The following is a 17,552-nucleotide window of genomic DNA, read 5'->3' as shown; positions in this document are numbered from 1 at the left end:
CATTTACAACGGGTGAATTTTATGGTCTGTAAATTATACCTTAATAAAACATAGAAAATGACTTTCTTACAAATAACCCAAAGTGTTCTCATATTGCTTTAAAAAGTGAGCTATACCAGGTGTAGTGGTGTGTGCCTGTAGTTCCAGCTACTCAGGAGGCTGAGGCAGGAGGATCCCTAAAGCCCAAGAAGAGTTTAAGGTCAGTCTGAGCAACACAGCAAGATTTCATCTCAAAAAAAGAAAAAGAAAAAAGAGCCACTAGTAAGAGCTATTAATACTTCTTTGATTCTTAAAGGTATATAGGTGCCTTCATTATCTACGGCAGAATATTGTGGCTTAACATTGTTATCACGAGAGAGAATGGCCAGCCCCATAGGCATAATAGGCACTTGGATGTCTGCTGGTCAAGAAACTGAAAATAAAGTGAGGTAATGACAGGTTAGCAGAGTAGGGGGCAGCACTCCAAAGTCCTAGTGCTATATGATATTTTCTTCTTATTCCTTCAATAGATAAAAGCAAGATAAAGCTCAAATCCACACTGTAATGCCCATTCTCCTAAAGCAAAGTATTTGGTCATTCACACCAACTAAAACATTGAAAACAAACCCCAAAACTGTCATCTAACCCACTGAATATCCATGCTTATTAAAAACAAATTACTTACAAATTAAGTCCCATGCCAATTGCATCTGTAGCAACCAGGATTTTGCATGGATCATTGGGATCATTAAACTTTTTTGCTTGAGCAAGTTTGGTCCCTACAACAGGAACAGTTTATGTTAAATCAGCACTCTCAATCTTTACTACCTCATGCTATGCATATCTTAGAAACCCTTGCCCCTGTTCTTTCCATTTTAATGGATAAACTTATTGTTTCAAAATTTCCTTCTTTATATCCTCAAAGAGTCACTTATCCTTTACCTCCACTCCTTTAAGAGGCCCCTCAGCAGCAACGCAGTTCCCCAGCTCACTAATCTTATCATTCTGAGGACGCTTACTAGATTTCAGGACAATTCGAAGGGAATTACCAAGTCCATATTTTAAGACATTTTGTAAGGAAATCATAAACCCAAAGTTTAAAATATAGGCTGTAATAACAGCAGCAAATTACTACAAGAGTTACAAATAATTCAAGTATTCCTATTCCCCACCTGGTTAACTAGAAAAAATATTTATTCTATATTAAATTATAATCTATAAATTATGATCTATAATAAATTACCAATAAACCAAATGGCTTACTTTCAATATTTTTACTGTTTTCTATACATATTTTAACATATTTGGCAAAAATAAGAGATTTTATATTCCATCATAATGAAAGTCAATAATTACCAGGTGGAAGACTGCCATATATAACAGCCGATTCCAAGCCCCGAATTTCAATCTGTCGACTCACAGAATAAATATCATTCTTGCTAAAACAAACAACACAGTCCCCAGGCCGAAGGTTATCTAAAGATTCCAGTGCATGATCCAGCACAGAAATGGGGGTAAGCCTCTTATAGTTTCGAACCTACAACAAAGACATGTAGTGGTAAAGTAACACACCCAACACAATTTCCTCTAATAACTAAAAAGCTTGCAAAGCAATCACAGTAGCTAAAAACTGATAAGTACCAACATTTTTCAAGGGAAACATAGGAAAAGATTCACTCTGACATTTAAGTGTTACCCTTAGTTCTCACTGGCCTTTCTTTTTTTTTTTTTTTTTAATGTTTCAGTTGTAGGTGGACACAATCCCTTTATTTATTTATTTTTATGTGGTGCTGAGGATGGAACCCAGTGCCTCACACGTGCTAGGCAAGAGCTCTACCACTGAGCCACAACCCCAGTCCCCTCTCATTGGCATTTCTAAATTAATAAAATATCATACAGTATTCCATACACTTTCAAAGCACTTTCACATATATTGATTTTCATGGTAATACAGCAACTTCAGAAGGGTTAACTGTTATTTCCATTTCATGAATGAGTAAAATAGAGCCCAATAAAAGACTGGGTCAGAGCTTTTTCCAATTCTAACCTATGATTTGCCTCCAAATGCAAAGCTAAAAACAGCAAGGCTCAGAATAGAATCCAGAATTTCTTCCACCACATTCCAGAATCTCTCCTTGAAAACTGAGCATAAAACTAAAACAATGGTCAACTAAAAATATTTCCTCATCTTATTATCTTATTATAGAACCCTGGTAAGGAAAAAGGACAGTAGGAGTTAGAGGAAACCAGTTACCTCCTACTCTAGGAATCTGCAAAAGGGACACAACTGGCGTCTGACAGTCAGATGAATATTAAGACCCCAATATGTGACATACATGATTTTATATGAGTTTTAGGGGGTCTCACACTCAAAACCCTGATTTACTTAATTCTAAGCTGACCTGCTCAAATCCCAAAGAATTTTGTGAAGATAAAGAATCAGCCAGGCTGGGGATGAAGCTCAGTAGTAGAGTGTGTGCCTAGCATACACAAGGCCTTGAGTTTGATCTCCAACACTGGAAAAAAAAAAAAAAAAAAAGAATGCTCCTTAGACTTAGGATGTAACGGCTACTCTGTCAGGACTTCATACTTCACACCATGAGGTTCAACCCAATATATATGAGCTGGTCAACTATAAAAAAATGAAGCTTTCTTTTTGGTTACATTGCCTAGGGTCTAAAGCCACAGCATAGCTGTAAGTGTACACTTGAGCTATCTGCTGTGCCACTTGAGAACGAAGCATAGTACCTCCACTTCCTCCCCAGTTGTGTACATAAGCTCAGTGACCAGATCGATAGCAGCAGATTCTCCACATAAATGGATTTCTTCAGCACATAGTCCTGTAAATGCACAAGTGGGATTTTTTTTTAAAAAAAGATATAATTAAATATGTAACATTTGCAAAACAAATATCATCTGTTTTTCTAAATCTCAAAGTTCTTGGCTCTGGCCAAGATTTTAAGTCTATCAGGGTGAAGTCAGTCGGGACTAGAACCTGGCATCCTGATGCTTAGGGCTCAGTGTTAGTTCTGTGCTTGTGTTTTTCAAATTAGGCTCCAAGGTATCACTGAGGTACTTCAGAGGTTAGGAACTGGAGGGCAAAAGAAAGTCCAAGCTCCTTACCCTTGGCCAGATCCACTTCCATCTGTTTTATTATAGGCTTAACACATCAGTATTATTTGAAAAAGAGTTCAGTTATTTGTTTTTAAATCTGAATACACAACTTAGTGATCAAAAATTTACTTGGGGGGAAGGGGCTAGGGAAAAACAGAGGTATTTTGGATTAGGTAGAGGTGAGTGAAGAGAAAGTATGGGGGTAGGAAGGATAGTAGAATGAACTGACATTATTACCCTATGTGCATGATTGATTACACAACCAGTGTGATTCTACGTCATTTACAACCAGAAGAATGAGAAGTTATGCTCCATTTACATATGATGTATCAAAATGCATTCTACTGTCATGTATAACTATTATAGAATAAAAAAAAGCAAAAAAAAAATTTACTGCAATATCAAGCAATAGAATATCATTCATGTCCATGGACCTTAAGAACGCCATACTTAAAGGACCATATTTATCTTAAATAAATAAATAAATAAATAAATAAAAAGTCATAGCCACAAGATTTTTACTGCAGAATTATTACTAATAGGGGGAAATGTTTAACTTTGCCAGGCATGGTGGTGAACACCTATAATCCCAGCAACTTGGGAAGTTGAGGCAGGAGGATCACAAGTTCAAAGCTAGCCTTAGCAACTTACCAAGGCCACAAACAACTTAGAGAAACCTTGTCTCAAAAAAAAATAATAATAATACAATAAAATGGTCTGGGGATGTGGCTCAGTGGTTAAAGTACCTCTGGATTCAATATCTGGTAGCCGCCCCACCCCTGCAAAAGTTCAACTTTAAATTATAAATTCTGGTACTGCTCTTCAATGGAGGAGAGGCAGTTACATTAACAATATGAAAAAATGTCTATGAAATAACAACTGAAAAAAAGCAAGATACAAAATTAAATGTTCTTAAAACACCACATACAGAAGAAAAAAGACTGGCACAACACACACCAAAACCAAAATGTTTGATCATCATTGTGTAAATGCGGCAAGACTTGAACTCTCTTTTTTTTTTTCTTCTTGCCCTGGGGCGCTACAGATTGAACCCAGGACGCTGTGTATGCTAGGCAAACACTCCTCCACTGAGCTACATCCGCAATCAAAAGACTTAAACATTTTGACTTTAATTACATGGTTATACCTATTTTGTAACAGTAAAAGTAGATTTCCCATTATTGAAATAGTATTTCAAAAATCAAAAACCCACACTGCACTGACTTTTATAGCTGACTTTTGTCAAAAAAAAAAAAAAAAAAGGAAATCTAGCCGACTACTGGGCAACGTCAAGCAGCTACACAAATAGTGCAGATGTCCTACGACCCGGTTTGATAGCACCAAGACCACCAACCTAGAAGTGCTCTGGTCCAGGCCCATCCTCTGGCTGGATCTCGAATCATCTGAATTTCATCAATTATGGCCACTTCATCTTAAAACAAAAAAGTTATATGTGCAATACAATCTACTTAAATAGTATTATAAACAAATTCCAACACCAAAATTCAATCTTTCATCACTACCACCACCACCATTATCCTTCACTACGGTTCTCTTGGGCAGGCTTGTTCTAAGGGTTTTGTAATTGTATCTCATTTAATTCTCACAACAACTCTAGGAGGTTAAGTATTATCATTATCTCCACTTGACAGGAGAGTTGACTGAGGACCAAAGAAGTTAAGTTACTTGCCCAAGGTGAGACAGTAAGTGAAATTCAAACTCAGGTTATCTCACTCTGAAGAGGATACTCTTAACCACTTGAATGCACACCCCCTATATTAAGCAATTCCATTTATCCTATTTTCAGCAACCTCAGAGACTGCCTGGAGAATTTGCCTAAAAAGAATCACCATGGGCTGGGGTTGTGTCTCAGTGGTAGAGCACTTGCCTAGCACATGTAAGGCACTGGGTTTGATCCTCAGCACCACATAAAAAATTAAATAAATAAAATAGATTTACTGTGTCCATCTACAACTAAAAAAAAAGCCCAGCACATTGCTGGACACAGCAGTGCACACCTATAATCCCAGAGGTTCAGGAGGCTAAGGCAGGAGGATCTCATGTTCAGCCAGCCTCAGCAATTTAGCAAGGCCCTAAGCAATTCAGCGAGACCCTGTCTCAAAACAAAATATAAAAAAGGGCCATGGATGCCACTTAGTAGTTAAACACCCGAGTTAAAAAAAAATAAAAAAAAATACAATTGCTCATACAAGAAAAATTTTAATTTTCAATTAAAATGTTAAAATGTTTTCCAACCCATTTAAAAAATTCACTGTAGCACTGCAATAGGTAAAAATCTTAAATAACCTAAATATCCTTTAATAGAGGAATGCACAGTTTCTGTCATAAGAATACTATGTAACAGTTTAAACTGAAAAACTTCAGCTATACAAATATAGATATCTTCATCAGGCTAGGTCTACAAACATGTGAAGTTAAAAATAAAAAAATCGCACAACAGTAATAAAATACAATAATTTAATATTTTAAATACTATCATCTCTAGTCTTGACAGATAATATATATCAGTGATATGAGACAGAAAAGATAATACAACAAATACTTAATAGCAGTTAAATTAAAAGAGGGAGTGGAAAATTGGGAAGTGATGAAAAGGAACTTTCAACCATCCTTATTAACATTTCAGGTCTTTTAAGAAAAACAGAAGCCAGGTGCAGTGGCGCACACCTGTAATCCTAGTGACTCAGGAGGCTGAGGCAAGAAGATTGAGAGTTCAAAGCTAGCGTCAGCAATTTAGTGGGACCCTAAGCAACTCAGGGAGATCCTAACTCTAAATGCAAAATAAAAAGGGCTGGGGATGTGGCTCTGTGGTTAAGAGCCCCTGGGTTCCCCAGTAACAAAAAAAAAAAAAGAGGGACTAGGTGTGCTGGCACACACCTATAATCCCAGCTACCAGGAGGCTGAGGCAGGAGGATTCTAAATTCAAGGCCAGCTTTAGCAGCTTAGTGAGATCCTGTCTCAAAATGGGCTGGAGATGTAGCTCAGTAGTAAAGTGTCCCTGAGTTCAATATCTAGTACCAAAAAAACAGAATGTAAAAAAAGACCAAACAAACAGAAAAGAAAAAGGGAACTTACATATAGAAGTAAGCATGACAATGTTTGGTATTTATTATAGGTGCAGGGAGCATTTGTCATACTATTCTTTTTCTAGGTATATAATGTTTTTTCACAATAAGAATCATGTTTCACAAGTTCAACCAGATTTTAAAATAAAAACCAGTTTTTAAATGGTATATACATACAAGTCAGTTTTTAAATGGTGTATACATACAAGGTGTCATTACACTGCACATTTCAACAGTACAAGAAACGTGGGCAGCCTGTTTCCCATCTGTCTCAACTGTCACACGCTCTTCACCTGTCACCAAGTCACATGGCACACCCTGGAATGACAAAAAGAAAGCTAGACGTATTTCTACCTTGAAAACAACAGCAAAAAGTAGTTTTGGATGTCTATTTTCTTCATTACTATTGAATTTACTTAACAGCTGAAATCAAAATATTCCCAGTGCTTTTTCTTTTCTTTTTTTATAAAAAATGAAATAAGAGCTACTTTCTTATATGATGTGGGTAAAACTGGAAATATCTCTAATCAACTAAATTCTCAAGTAATAAGAATTTAAAAACTGAAGCAGTTTCACTTTTTTACTATTGGAGTTATTAAACATGATTGTTTCCATACTCAAGAATACTAAAAATAAAAAAATTATAAAGAATACTAAAAATGAAATTTAAGAATATAAAGAGCTCCTAATCTAATTCCCTGAGAAGGACACTGCCAATGCCATGGTGGAAGAGGGTGATCAACATCTGGCTTGCCCAGGACTGAGGCGCTACCCAGACAAAGGACGTTTGGTGAAATCCAAACTTGGAGGCTCTGGTCACCACCTAAGTGATCTGAGTCGAATATAAGGGAATATCAGACAGATCCAAACTGAGCAATAGTTTACAACAGAACTGACCTGTAGTCTTTCTAAAAGTACAAATGTTATAAAGACAAAGGAATTATCCCAGATTAATGGAAACCAGAAAAATGACAATGAAGCAGTACAGTGGGAAACCTTGAATGGGGTCCTAGAGGAGAGCGAGAGACAACTGACAGATTCTGAATACGGACTACATTAAATAATAGTTCTCTATCATATTAAATGATTTATCCTGCTTCAGGTAGATATCCTGTGGTTATGTTTAAAAAAAAAAGTTTTTGTTCTGAGTAAATATGTTCTCAAATATTTATGGATAGAAGCATTATATACCCAAATTATTTAAAAAAAAAAAAAAAGAATACAAATTACCTAACCAAAACTGGTTAATTTCACATCATAAAGTTCTAATAAAATAATGAGCCAAAATGGGGCCCGTTTAGTGAAATGATGCTTCAGATTACAGAGCTTTAGTCCTTTCCATTTTGAACAAGTAGTTTCAGCCAGGTGTGGTGGCACACACATGTAATCCCAATGACTGGGGAGGCCGAGGCAGGAGAATTACAAGTTTAAGGCCAACCTCAGCAACTTAGCGAGGCCCCAAGCTCTTTAGTGATACCCTGTCTCAAAAGAAAAAAAATAAAAAAGGCCTGGGGATGTGGCTCGACAGTCAAATGTCCCTGGGTTCAATTCCCAGTACCAAAAAAATAAAAGTAAATGAAGTGAGCTAGGATTTGTACAGGTGGGTAGTGAATTCAAGGTTATTTATATGTCACTCTCTGCATTTCTATGTATAAAATATTCATTCATTCTGTATTTCAATATTTCACTCATTCTATTGTGTTCATTTTCACATTTTTAGTATCTCTAATATCAGGATGCATGTTATGTACTGACACCAGGTCATAGCTAAATTAGCAGCATCTTCTTTTTTTTTTTTTGGTACAGGAATTGAACTCAGGAGCACTTAACCACTGAGCCACATCCCCGGCCTTGTTTTATTCTGAGACAGGGGCCTCACTAAATTGCTGAGGCTGGCCTCGAATGTGAGATGCTCCTGCCTCAGCCTCCCGAGCTGCTAGGATTACAGGTGTCTGCCACCAGGCCCAGTACCTTTTTCTTTCTTAATTACACATATAATAATGACACCTCTTACAATCAATAGTTTCCTAGGTGCAAAGAAACAAGGTAACATTTGTTAACAGTAAATTACTACATCTTTCTTTTACCCATGTCCAACTTTATCCCCCCAAAATAAAATGGAACAAGAAAAAAGGAGCAAATATTTAGTGACTGACAGCAGCATTACTCTTTTCGAAGATCTCATGTGCCAATAATTTCAAAGGGCCACAATATACTCCAGATTTTGCTGACAAGTATTTCTGGATTGCATGGTAAGTTTTTCCGCTGTTTGTGGGACCCGAATGAAATATTATCTTTCGCTGTATGGTTCTGGCTTCTGGGTACCTAAAACATGAGTAGGTAAACAGTTTAATTTCATTAACCTCAATATCACCCTGGCAAAGATACCAACTGAAAAAAAAAAAAACATACCCCACCCCACAAAAACATCCTCTTAACAATCACGAATTAGAGTCTTTGAAAAACTAAGTAACTGGTTTCATATGCACATTAAAGTAATTACGGTTTTCCAAGAATGATATTAACTAAACAGAGGACAGAAAACCCCAAATACAAATTAATGTCTTGGGCATTTTCCCACTGCATAAATCTGCTTTCCTTCAGAGTTAGTACTAAAAATAAGTTTAAATTGCTCTCTGTTCCACAAATATGTTCACATCATTCCCACAGCTGTAAACACATGAACCTAAAAGCACATATTCCCAGGTCTCTAATTCAATACAAACTATTATCATCACTGAGTCTTCTGCTTCTGGTCATGATGGACGGCCTAGCAGTGAGTGCACCTGCACTGCCCTCATAAGCAAATTCAAAACCGGGCCAAATATATGCAGCAGCTGTTCGCAGAAACGTGGAACTGGCAGTGCAAGACCACAACCCCTGAAAGGAGGGGACAATGAAGATGAGCCCTACTGCACCCCAGTAGGGCACAGGGAATAGACCCCGAGAAGAGCCACAGAGGTCAAGTTCAGAGCTGCTGAGGCAGCTAGAATTTAAAGGGCAGAGTGTGGAAGAGCAGAAAGGGTACAAAGAGTGGGGAGCACTGAAGTCTCTGGAGTGATCTCCTGTGGGTCCTTGGCCATAGCCTGATTGACGTGGGCAAGGTGAGAAATGGCAGGGCATCCAAGAGAGCACCCTAGCACGGGTCTGAGCAGAAAGTTTCCAAGAGGTCTTGACGTGCTAGAAGATGCTGCTGTTCTAGCCACAGGGGAGAGAACTGAGTATTTATGAACACCCAGGAGTTCAGCTGACTGCAGGAAGGCCACAGCTCAGACACAAGGCCAGCACCCTACTCAGGCTGCTTCAGATCTGTCGTAGGTTCAGATCTGTCGTAGGAAAAAATAAGTCCATGCTTGATCAGGATCAAGAGAAAACATCATCCTAACAGAAAAGACAATACTGTGCAGACTCCTTATAATTTGCCTTCTAGCACAAGATACAAAAATACATAGTAATAGTCTCCCCAAATTAGAAACGGAAAATTTCAAATGCACAAATGAATGGACTAACCAGTTTGGTGGTAATCTTAAGTCACTGATTTTACGTAGATCATCCTTACATTCCAACATGGGAAATATTTGTTTGGCATGTCTCAAGAAAAATGGAAATAAATCATCCACATGAGCTAGAAAATAAAACGGCATTAACATGAGCAATCCACAGTCAAAATAAGCAAAACCTTTTTTCTTAGGAAAAAAGAAAACTAGCTATCAACCACTACATTCTACTATTCCAATACAACTGGCAAAGATTAGCACTGTGAAAGTTAAATTAAGAACAATTTGGGACTGGGGATATAGCTCAGTTCGTAGAGTGCTCGCCTCGCAAGTTCAAGGCCCTGGGTTCAATTCCCAGCACCGCACAAAAAAAATAAAAAAGAACAACTTGAACCCTTTGGTTCTTTTCTTTTTTTAATTTAACAAGAATAAAGAATGGTTTAGCTGGGCACACTGGCACATGCCTGATCCTAGTAGCTCAGGGGGCTGAGACAGGAGGATTTCCAGTTCAAAGCCAGCCTCAGCAAAAGTGAGGTGCTGAGCAACTCAGTGAGATCCTGTCTCTAAATAAAATACAAAAAAGGGTTGGGGATGTGGTTCAGGAGGAGTTAAGTGCTACTGGGTACCAAAAAAAAAAAAGGTATTATTATATATAGATCAACAGTAGAACACTTTCCTAGCATGCATAAGCCCTGAGTTTGATTCCCCAACACCACAAAAAATAATAATGAATAAAGAACCTACACATACACATTAGACAGAAGGCTTGCAGATACATGAAGAGAGATAAAATGCAAACTTTTTTGACAGTAGGTGGAGGACTGGGGAATTGCATATACTAAGCACACACTCTTCTACTGAGCTATATCTCCAGATCAATGTAAACTTTTTTTTTTTTTTTTAATCTTCAAAATCCACACAGAGGAGCTGGGGATGTAACTCAGGAGTACGATGCTTTTCCTAAAATGCATGAGGCCCTGAGTTGGATCCCCCAAAACCAAAAACAACAACAACAACAAAAGACCACACAGAAGGGGCTGAGGATATAGCTCAGTTTGTACAGTGCTTGCCTCACAAGTTCAAGGCCCTGGATTCAATTCCCAGCACCACAAAATAAATAAATAAATAAATAAAAATAAAAAAGACCACACAGACAAAAGATGAAAGTAAATTGAGTACTCAGCAAGAATTCTCCACAACTTAGCAGCTCTGAGAGGACAGTAGGACGTGTTCAGGTTCTAACTTTGTATACAGGTTTCCCTCAGTGTCTAGCACAAGGTAAATGTCTAAGAGTAAAACACATTCAAAAATTATCTGGGCATGGTGGCACATGCCTGTAATACTAGCAACTCAGAAGGCTGAGGCAGAAGGATTACAAGTCCAAACCTCAGCAACTTAGTGAGGCCCTGCCTCAAAATAAAAAAGGGTTGGGGAACGTAGCTCAGTGGTTGAGCACCCCTGGGTAGTTCAATTCCTGGTACAAAAAAATATATATATAAATTAGATAGATAGATAGATAGATAGATAGATAGATAGAGGAGCCCCAATGGAATATTACCCATTTTTATCTTATATATATATATATATATATATATATGTATGTATATATATATATATATATTTATATAAAAAGCCAGCCAGATATAGTGGCACATGCCTAGACAATTGGAAGGTTGAGGCAAGAGGACTGCAAATTCAAGGTTAGCCAGGGCAACTTGATAAAACTCTGTCTCACAATAACATTAAAAGGGCTGGGGATGCATCTCAGGGGTAGAGTCTTTGCTTAGCATGCACAAAGCACTGAGTTTAATCCCCAGTACCACCAAATAATAATAATATGTGAATATTTACATAATTACATATATGGAACAAAATGATGTTCTTACTTTTTGTTTTTTCTTTTATAGCAAGAACTTTATCCTGACATGAGGGAGAAATAAGCCAGTGGCAGAAACCGATAGAATCTTCTATGCACTAATTCTATCTAGTGAGAACTCATTCCATTGTGGCCTATGCTAAGACATAGTAGAAAGCAGATGACAGATCAAAGTCCCAATCTAAGACATCTTCATGACTTAATAACTAGCTGAGAGACCCAATATAAAAGAAAAGTGACTAAAAGGCTTCCTATCTGAGCACTGAATTATTTACAGAGGATGTTACCAAGACATATTATAAAACAAATAAGCCCTACTAGAGAATAAACATGAAGTATGGGAAGAAACAGGATTTTCAAAATTCTGTAAAGACTTGCCTGCACTGAAGCAAATGTCATTCAAAACAATGTGAATGTCCACATCCAAGGAATGAGATTGCATAATATAATTTCTAAAGCTTATGAAAGCTTGGTGGAAGAGACGAGCTACAGAAAACAAAATCAAAATATGTAAGGCTTAGTTTTCATTTCAGTTCTCATTTTAAAAGCACACATATGCGTCACACCAAATTCATCAAAGTATTTCTGTATTGTTAACTATTTTCATAATTCAGCTGGTTTAATTATGATCTGGGCTAAAGCTGAAAAATTAGCACAACAGGAAGAAAAGTTGACCAGGCAGCTCCTAGGCCGTGTAGTCTGGCTCACCAGGTGGGTCTTGCCAGTTCCTGCATAACACTGAAAAAGCTATACGAAGCTACACAAAGTAATACAACATCTCTATAAAGATATAGGGGGAGTTGGAGTTGTGGCTCAGTGGTAATGCACCCACCTAGTATGTGTGAGCCACTGGGTTTAATCGTCAGCACCACATAAAAATAAATAAATAAAAAAGAGGCAGTGGGTTTATCTATAAATAAATAAATAAATAAATAAAAAGATTATTGGTCTTACCATCAAGTCCATAATCAGCACCCAGTTTCTGAATTTCTTTCCTCTTATAAAACTTATCTAAAATCTTCTTTACTTCATCTGGAAGACATAAAAATTCAACATTAATTTCCTATTTTAGTGAAACGACCAAATGGAAAAGAAACTTGGAAGTCATAATACATAAGAAGTTGAAGATTTTAGCTGATCCTCTTTAAGGGTTAATGTGCAACAGAATATCCAGAAAAATGACAGTCAAATAATGCAATACTCCTGTTATACTGCAGAGGAAATGGGCAAGGTGCAATGGGTTCAGAGCTGGGCTCTGGCTTTCACCAAGCCACTTTTAGATAATCATGTTGTTTCATTTACTTATAACCATTCTGCACAGTAAATAGTAAACAGCTAAAATGCATCCAGAAAGACAACCAGTCTGGCAAGGATCAGATCATCATGCCTTCATGCAAATGACTAAAGGAGCTGGGATGATCTTTCATTTGAAGATGATTTTTTTTTTTGAGAAGATGATTTTAAGAACATGTTCCTCTCATTTGTGTTCTACGTGGCATAAGTCAAGTTAGTGGGAGGTAAGGGAAGCTGATTCCAGTGAAATTTACATAAGAACTTCCTAATAATTAGAGTAATTTTTTAGACCCCAAATCACACACACTGATACTTTATTAGTTTCCTCTACAAAAAACAATAACATCAATCTTTTAACTGAAATGTCAGGTCACTGGAGAAGCCAAACAGATTCCAGGAATGAAAATGAAAATTAAATACTTAAAAGGTACTATGCCGCCACCTAAAACCTATGACCACAGTGGAAGTAGGCTAGGGAAGATTAAACAAATTATCTAATGTGAATGTTAACAATTACATAGCAGGAAGCAGGTTTGTGTTCCAGAAGACTATGGTACAGCAATTGTTTGGATATTTGGCCAGGAAAAGATGGATGAAGGTAAAGTCAGGGAAAGGAACAGATACAAAGGGGAATCCAAGCTATGTGGTTTAGCAGATGATGATGGAACAGGCTTCTTCCTCCCAAGAAACACTGGCTGCACTGTGCTACCCTCTCCCACCCTCATGGTCCCACCCACCAGTTTTTCAGGCTGAGCTGCCTGCTCCTGCCTTACAGGGTGCTTACTCAGCTACAAAGAACAGGCTTGGGGTTGCCAGGGTCCTTGCTGTTAATTTAGCATAGACCTTAGATAACTTGTCACACATGAGCCACTTCATTTCTAGCTATTCTGACAAAGAAAATCCCCATGATTCACATATAGAGTCTGAGCATCCCCAAACATTCAAACTGCCTCACTCAACACCCTCAGAAGTCTGAACTCTTACAGCAGCTGAACTCTAGTTAAAGCTGCAAGGTTCACAAAATCATTAAGGAAGCTAAAATGAGACAATACAGGTGAGACATCCCAGCAGTTGATCTCAATCTGTCTTTCTCCAATTTACAGTAAACACTCATTTACATACTGGAGCAAGCTGGGTCTTCTGCTGAATTGTCATCAAATGCCAAGGGGAAAGGAGGAGTGGGGTTGATTTTACTTTTTAAAATGTCTCTTTATGTTTATAAAGGAACATATCTGAACAAGTAGAAAAGAGATTCCCCATCTTGAGTTCTCCTGATGGCTTCTGCAATGATCACAGAGATGTCAATCACCTGTATTTTGGAGTAATGCTTCACGTTGGCCTCCTGGGGTATGGTATTCATAACCATTACTGCTTTAAAACGTGCATTGTTGACGCAAGAAATGGCTGGGTCAGAAAAGATTCATGAGTCAAGACAACATTAACTCTGGTGGTTTCAGCGGAAAGAAGTTTGTCAGCCACATGGCAAACTGTGCCACAAGCGTCAGCCGTGTCATCCACAGGGATAGCCACCAGATTCTTCACGCCCCCCCATGCAGTTCACTTTACTGGCCTTCCATTGCTTGTGAATCTAGACAAAGTCCACATTCAACCAGTCTGCAAAGAAAAGCACACTCTTGGCTCCATCAGCATCAGGTGACACAACAGGGCAGTTCCTCCACCCAGAGATATTCTCCCTAATCCACTTCAGGACAGCTGGCTCTGCACACAAACTGTCCACTAGGATATCAAAAAAGCCCTGAATTTGAGAAGCATGTAAATTTTGGTCATAGCATGACCTGCACCGGCTACAGACACCATATTTGTGACAAGCTTGGCTGAGACTGGCACCCAGCTCTTGTACTCCTTATTCAGCTGGGCACCAGGGAAACATGGGATGACTGCAGTAACCCAGCTGGCTGAAGCAATATTGCAGGCATTCACTAACCAGGATCAGAAGCTTCATCAGATTGTCGTTGATTTCACCACAACCACTCTGAACACAGAGTCTTCTCTACTTACACTTTCACCAATTTCCACACAGGTCTCCTGGTTGCTGAATTTCTTAGTCACCACCCTGGCCAGCTCCAGGCCCAAGGGATCAGCAATTTTCTGGGATAAGTCCCAATGGGGAGGTGCTACTGAAGATTTCAATATTCAGCATCTTGGGTAACTACCCTAGGTGCTCTTTGCTCAGCGATCACCGTTGCTGCAAAGACCAGAACTGAAGTGGACGCCAGAGACTTAATACTAACCACTTTGTGTTGCTTCTCTGCCATCTGACATTTCACTTGGCTCTAAATTACCCAGGTCTGGGGAAGCAGATCAGTGGGGAAGCCCACATCCCATCCACCTGGATTAGCTGAGCCCAGGGCCCAGAACAATTCTGAAAAGGGGTTACCTCACAAAAGTGAAAGTTACTTGAAGCTCTGGGTTCCATCCCTAGTACTGCAAAAAAATAAAGAGTAACAGAAATTTCTAGGCTACAGGGGAGGTTGAATTAGACAAATCTGTCAAGGTGACATGCCACTATGAATAAACAATTTACCCTGAACCCAAAGGCACTCTATGACTGAGACACATTCACAGCCCTTTCAAAATTAATTTACAGTACTCGGGATTTAACCCAGGGACAATTTACTACTCAGTCACATCCCTAGCCCTTTTTATTTTGAGACAGGGTCGCACTAAGTTGCTAAGGTCCTCACTAAATTGCAGAGGCCGGCGTTAATTCTCCTGTCTCAGTCTCCTAAGTCACTGGGATTACAAGTGTGCCATGCACCAATTTATTTTTAAATTTTGAGACAGAGGCTCACTAAGTTGCCTAGACTGGCCTCCAACTTGTGATCTTCCTGCCTTGGCTTCCAGAGTAGCTGGGACTACAGGCATACAACATGAAGCCTGGTTGAATCAATAATTTTATAGGTGAAAACATTTTAAATTAATTACACTGAGATTGTATTTCGATCATACATGTTAAAATACTACTGTATCATTCTGTAGAGATAAACACTTTACTGACCTAGTCACGCACTACACATTTCTGCAAGGAGCCAAAATTGAGGATGCTTTCCTCACAGGGTAAGTGGCCTGTATTTTTACCTCCCAGAAAAGTACCAACCACATGTTCATGCAGTCACGACACACTCAGCACTCACTGAAATTAAGCCTGAACAAAACGTCCTACTAACAAAACTGTTTTACATAATAGAATCACAAAATTGCTGGTCTAGCCACTAGATTTGCCCACATCTGAATATAAGACCCACAGACGGGCTGGGGAGATAGCTCAGTTGGTAGAGTGCTTGCAAGGCCCTGGGTTCAATCCCCAGCACCGCAAAAAAAAAAAAAAAAAAGACCCACAGACATATGCACACACATTCACACACTCACTCCTTGGGCCGGACCACAGGCAACTATCAGGATATTTCTGGGCTTCTGTTACTTTGCATCTAGTGAGAGAAACAGTTTCTTTTCTTTCTTTCTTTCTTTTTTTTTTTTTTTGAAACAGTTTCTTTGTATCAAAGATGGGAAAAAAAAAATCAGTGACAAAAAACCACAAAGATTAGGAAAAAGCATATTTAATTGCTGACCTATAAACTCCATACAAACTGCAGATGGAGCAAAACTATTTTCTGTGACTAATATGCAGTGTTATGTTATGATTCAGATATACTGTCAAAGGAATTTAAATCAGTATGCAAAGACATATTTGTGCTTCTATGCTCACTGCAGTATTATTTGCAACAGTTTAGCTATGGAAGCAATCTAGGTGTCCATATCTATTTTATATATGAACATATTTATATATACAAGCATATCCAAACATCACATTGTACATAACTATATACAACTATTTATATATATGTATATACATGTACATTTATATCTGTGTATATAGTTTGTATGTATATCTATGTGTATATAGTTTGTATATAGTATGTATATATAGAGAGAGGTATATATATAGTACATATGTGTGTGTGTGTATATACATATATATGGACATTATACTATATATATATATATATATATATATATATATATGGACATTATACTAAATATAATCACTTATACATAAGGACATTATACTAGATGTAATCACTTATACATGAAATCCAAAAAAGTCAAGCCAGAGAAGTAGAGAGTGGAGTGACAGTTACCAGGACTGGCAGGAGTAGGTTGAAGGTGGAAGTGAAGATATTCACCAAAGGGTACAAAGTTATTATATGTTTCAAAATTGCTAAGAGAAGATTTTAAATGTTATCACCACTCACGCAAATAAGTGTCAGCCATTTCCTCTCCTGGAAGAGGTATGCTCCATGCACCTTGGAGTATAACTTCCATTTCACTAAATAAACCTCTTATGCTTTTTTTTTTTTTTTTTAAAGTGTGTAGGGAGAAGAATTTGTTAATTAACTTAATTATTCCACAATATAAACACATATCAAAGTATCACATCGTACACTACAACTATAAACAACTATTTGTCAAGTTGAATTCTGAAATGAAGGCACTACAGGGGGACTCAGACAGAGGAAGCAGTATATTTCAAAGGCCTGGAGCAGACGCACATGTGTGTCATACATATGGCTTAAGCATGGAAAGTGGTGGCCAGCATTGAAGCTGGGAGAGAAGCCACATCAGGTCAGGCAGGGTCTCACCAGCCATATTAAGACTTGGGAACGATTTTAAACTAGAGCTAATGAA

The 17,552-nt window shown here is 38.0% G+C and overlaps 1 protein-coding gene and 1 pseudogene across 1 annotated transcript in view; both read right to left on the bottom strand.

The window, feature by feature from the left end:
• Positions 1 to 17,552, bottom strand: part of Supv3l1 (Suv3 like RNA helicase) — a 28,882-nt gene that overhangs the window by 8,139 nt on the left and 3,191 nt on the right. Inside the window, exons 2-10 of the mRNA XM_047553988.1 lie at positions 12,507 to 12,584; positions 11,931 to 12,038; positions 9,690 to 9,804; positions 8,336 to 8,504; positions 6,386 to 6,497; positions 4,448 to 4,525; positions 2,728 to 2,819; positions 1,336 to 1,516; positions 665 to 758 (exon numbers count right to left, since the gene is read on the bottom strand). Of these exons, the coding sequence (XP_047409944.1) occupies positions 665 to 758; positions 1,336 to 1,516; positions 2,728 to 2,819; positions 4,448 to 4,525; positions 6,386 to 6,497; positions 8,336 to 8,504; positions 9,690 to 9,804; positions 11,931 to 12,038; positions 12,507 to 12,584 (1,027 nt within the window). The remainder of the gene's footprint in view (positions 1 to 664; positions 759 to 1,335; positions 1,517 to 2,727; positions 2,820 to 4,447; positions 4,526 to 6,385; positions 6,498 to 8,335; positions 8,505 to 9,689; positions 9,805 to 11,930; positions 12,039 to 12,506; positions 12,585 to 17,552) is intronic.
• Positions 14,062 to 15,006, bottom strand: LOC124985343 (ribose-phosphate pyrophosphokinase 1-like; annotated as a pseudogene).

The sequence above is a fragment of the Sciurus carolinensis genome, chromosome 5, assembly GCF_902686445.1.
Source record: "Sciurus carolinensis chromosome 5, mSciCar1.2, whole genome shotgun sequence".
NCBI classification, from domain to species: domain Eukaryota; kingdom Metazoa; phylum Chordata; class Mammalia; order Rodentia; family Sciuridae; genus Sciurus; species Sciurus carolinensis.
The sequence above is the reverse complement of the archived record's forward strand: the minus strand, read 5'-3'. Positions and strand labels throughout refer to the sequence as shown.